Below are 4,465 nucleotides of genomic sequence, written 5' to 3'. Positions count from 1 at the left end.
ATACCCAAAGGATTATAAATCATGCTACTACAAAGACACATGCACATGTATGTTTACTGTGGCACTATTCACAATAGCAAAGACTTGGAACCAACTCAAATGTCCATCAATCATAGACTGGATAAAGAAAATGTGGCACATATACACCATGGAATACTATGCAGCCATAGAAAAGGATGAGTTCACGTCCTTTGCAGGGACATGGATGAAGCTGGAAACTGTCATTATCAGCAAACTATCACAAGGAAGAAAACCAAACACCGGATGTTCTCGCTCATAGGTGGGAATTGAACAATGAGATTACTTAGACACAGGGCAGGGAACATCACACACCAGGGCCTGTCGGGGTGTGGGGGGCTGGGGGAGGGATAGCATTAGGAGAAATACCTAATGTAAATGATGAGTTGATGGGTGCAGCAAACCAACATGGCACATGTATACCTATGTACCAAATCTGCACGTTGTACACCTGTACCTCAGAACTTAAAGTATAATAAAAAAAAAAAAAAACCTTTGCCAGTTTTGTAAATAAAAATTGTATCTGAGTTAGTTTATTCATTCGCAGTTGTTATTCATTTGGTTTTCCTTTTTGTGAGTTGTCTGAATAAGATGGTTATGTGATTAAAATACGCACATTCCTATGAGAAGTATAAACTAGTAGATTAGCACCAAATATATTAATGTTCTTCTACAATACTTGTGGCCCAGTCAAATTTTCTTTCATAAATACAACCTAAATAAAGCAAAATATGAAGCAACGCTTACCCTTCTTTGGAGATTTTGAGGAATCTTCTGCTGACCTAACTTCTTCTTCTTCTTCTTCTTCTTCTTCTTCTTCTTTTACTTCTCTTTTGTCTTCATTTTCTTTCTCTCCTTTAGACTCCTTTCTTGATGTCATGACTAATTCTTCTAGATCTTTATTTTTTATAAGGGTATGATGAAGTTTCTCATATGCATCTTCAAACTTTTCCTCTGCCTGTTTGGCTCTCTTTTCAACCTCCCTGATACGGAAGAGAAACACAACAAAATAGAAAGGGTTGAAAAAGTATTTTTGACTTAGAAACTCATTTTCTAAAAAGGCAGTGAGATTAGATGAACGTGTCTGAAGGGTAGAAATAAGGGAAGCAACAGCATCAATGATTGATTGAGAACTGAGGCCCAGGAGCAACTCTGAATGCTAATGTCAGAGTAGAAATCATGCTGCTATTTAAGAATATATGTATCATTTCTTAATAAAATCTGATTTGGGGTATCTGGAATTCTCCATCAATGGCCCGGGAACTCCCTTTCAAGAGTTAATTTTGGCTTCTCTTAATTGATGTGATCCAACAAACTAAATTCAACAGAGTCCCTTCTTTTCTAAAACCAAATTTTTGTAATCAAAGAAACCAGCATGAGATGTGCTTCTTAGCTACTACAGCACATTATATGTCTACATGGCTATGCTCTTCTCCTGGCATCCCCAGCCATCTTAACTATATCACCCTTTGTACTCTTTGATATATGTAATATTCTTTCCCAAGCACAATAGTTTCTCCTAGTTCCATCTATTTCCCTAAGTCATCTCTTAGAAACATATTGAATTGGATCACTCTAACACCCCTCTCCAACACACACAAATACTTTGACTTCCTCTATCTTTCCACTGTAGATAAGGATGGATAAGATGTTCCCACCAGGGCACTGTAGTTTACTGCCTCTAGCAGAACATGTGGAGATATGCATCCCCCTAGTGAGGATACAGAAAGCAGGAGAGCCAAAGGGAAGCCAAAAAGTATGAATTTCTCAGTCAAGCCTTCTGGCCAGCCCATTTTCATCCTCTTACCATTGTGTTGACTCATACTTACAGTAACTTCTCCTGCATATGTTCAATTACAGCCATTGCTTCAAGATATTTTTGGGCCAATGTACCTTGCTTAGCTGATTCTCTCTGACAGAGGAAATATGAGACATGAATGAACTGATAGTCTCAACAATTGGTATTCTACTTTTTCAGGATGTTCTGGATCAAACCTTCCAGAATATTCTTTTTCTACTAACCATATCTATCTAATAGATGGTTAAGCACACCCTTAATACAAAAAAAAAAAAAAAAATAGGGATTGTCTGTGGCCAGATAGCATAGAAGCTTCCAAATTATTCATGCTACAGGTGAATAAGAATTTGGTTGGAATTGTAAAGAAGCAGCAGGGGAAACAGTAAAAACAAAAAGAAACAGAGAAATAAAAAAAGATTTAAAAAATAAGGAGAAGGGTCAACATGTTTCTTTATAAGTCAAGTTAAAGATCAAGGAAGCTAACTTGTATATCTGTCTTACTAATAATTTACTTCGCTAAGAATGTCACATTGCAAAATCCAATGAAGTCTTTAAATTCCTTAGGGAACTTCATAAATATCAGTTGAAGATGTAAATCTTACCAGGCAAAGAAAATATGGAAAAAAGATAACCTCTTTAATGTATTTTGACTCTATATAAGAGGAAGGTGAGAGAGAAAAATTAGAGGACAAAAACTATAAGTATATTTTTAATTGTATATTAACATTTTCCCAGAACAGTGTACTTTTAAAGTCTCATTCATCCATGTCTCCCAAGCAGAGTCAAGTACAAGGTAAAGTCTACATTACAGACGGAAACAGAGAGAGAAGAGGGCGGACAGCCTGCCACAATCACAGCATGATCCAGTGGGCTAAAGCAAACCTCCATCTAAGCCTCTCATCCTCACTCACACATCCCATCATACCACTCTACCTTTTTCTAAAAGAGAAAAGAACTTGTGTTAGTCTCTTCACTATTTATTTATTTATTTATTCTTTTTCTTTTTTAGAGACTGGATCTTGCTCTGTCACCCAGGTTACAGTGCAGTGGCATAATCATAGCTCACTGCAGCCTTGACCTCCTAGACTCAAGCAATCCTCCCACCTCAGCCTCCCAAGTGACTGGGACTACAGGTGCATACCACCATGCACAGCCAATTTTTCATTTTTTTGGTAGAGATTGGGTCTTGCTATGTTATCCAGGCTGGTCTTGAACTCCTGGCCTCAAGTGATCCTCCTGCTTCAGCCTCCCAAGTTCTGAGATTATAGGCACTGGCCACCACACTTGGCCAACTTCTTCAGTTTTGTGCTAGATATTAGACTCTTCTTTTCTCTGTCACATATTTTTCTCTTTCTGTTTTGTTGCTTCTTTTGGGTAACTTGTTTGGAAAGTACACACTATCATTTTTCACCCTGAACCAAACGCATGTGATGTGGCTGTGCCTGCATGGCACACACTACTAACTTATTTGTTCTTCTAGAAGAAAGGGTTTCAGAGCAGAGGCTTCTAGAACTGGAATTCCACACATGGTTTACAGTCCTATGAAACAACTAAAACTATCGGTGGAATCCAAGATAAACCAGGATTGTCTGCTACTACCTGTGTGCATTTGAGCCTTCTGACTCTCTCCTCATTCTGTCAATAGATATAAATTGAGTTACAATACGCTAGGAAAACATCCCTTTCTTTTGATACTGGCAAGTACAGATTGTTTTGTGGTCCATTTCAAGTCCTTCAATAGGAGAGTTTCCAACCGTGGTCTGAAACGACATTTTGGACATTCCCGTGGTCTGAAATGCTGGTTGTGGGGCTGCTAGCATCCTCTACGTGTGGCAGATGGCAATCCCCCATGCATCACCCATATACTGATGCAGGTGCCTCAAGGCTAATTACAGTTACTGCCACAGGCCTTCTTCTCAGGCTCCAAACCTTCCTCTGGCTTTTATGCTCTTTTACTCACTATATAACAGAGACAAACATGGACCACGCAGCTCTTGGAATCAATTGGATTGGACCCTCCTTGCTTGTGCCTATGTGCTGTAGCTTCCAGTTAGTCTCCGTCTGACATCAATTCTGCCTTTAGATTTTTTTAGCTTGGCCTTCCTGGGGTTTGACTCTACTAATGGGCTTTGGGTTGCATCTCTATGGCTTGGGAGTGCATCAGGGAAGATCCCACTCCAGATTCAGCTCCTTGGATTCAATTCTGGACTCCTAGTTGGACTGGGTGCTCCTATCAGCTTTGGACATATTTTCTGGAGCCACCAATTTCAATTGCCCTTCCCTGATGTTGTTATAAAATGGGTAAATCAATCACTACTCTTAATACCTGTGCCTGGGATACAAGGTATTGTGGGAGGAAAACACAGACATCTAAGGGCCTCCTTCATCCAAAATGACAGAGTTAAAGGCAGAAAGTCTAATCTTGTGTTGAAAATACTGCTGGGGCTGGGGCAGTGGCTCACACCTGTAACAGCACTTTGGGAGGCTGAGGCAGGTGGATCACCTGAGGTCAGGAGTTTGAGACCAGCCTGACCAACATAGTGAAATCTCGTCTCTACTAAAAATACAAAATTAGCCAGGCATGGTGGCGCATGCCTGTAATCCCAGCTACTTGGGAGGCTGAGGCAGGAGAATTGCTTGAACCCGGGA

The 4,465-nt window shown here is 39.9% G+C and overlaps 1 protein-coding gene across 1 annotated transcript in view; it reads right to left on the bottom strand.

Annotated features, from left to right (window-relative positions):
- The window catches only part of AXDND1 (axonemal dynein light chain domain containing 1), a 196,197-nt gene that overhangs the window by 19,933 nt on the left and 171,799 nt on the right, over nucleotides 1-4,465 (bottom strand). Inside the window, exons 24-25 of the mRNA XM_011968050.1 lie at nucleotides 1,848-1,930; nucleotides 766-1,001 (exon numbers count right to left, since the gene is read on the bottom strand). Of these exons, the coding sequence (XP_011823440.1) occupies nucleotides 766-1,001; nucleotides 1,848-1,930 (319 nt within the window). The remainder of the gene's footprint in view (nucleotides 1-765; nucleotides 1,002-1,847; nucleotides 1,931-4,465) is intronic.

This window comes from Mandrillus leucophaeus, unplaced genomic scaffold (genome assembly GCF_000951045.1).
Source record: "Mandrillus leucophaeus isolate KB7577 unplaced genomic scaffold, Mleu.le_1.0 Scaffold825, whole genome shotgun sequence".
Taxonomy (NCBI): Eukaryota; Metazoa; Chordata; class Mammalia; order Primates; family Cercopithecidae; genus Mandrillus; species Mandrillus leucophaeus.
The sequence above is the reverse complement of the archived record's forward strand: the minus strand, read 5'-3'. Positions and strand labels throughout refer to the sequence as shown.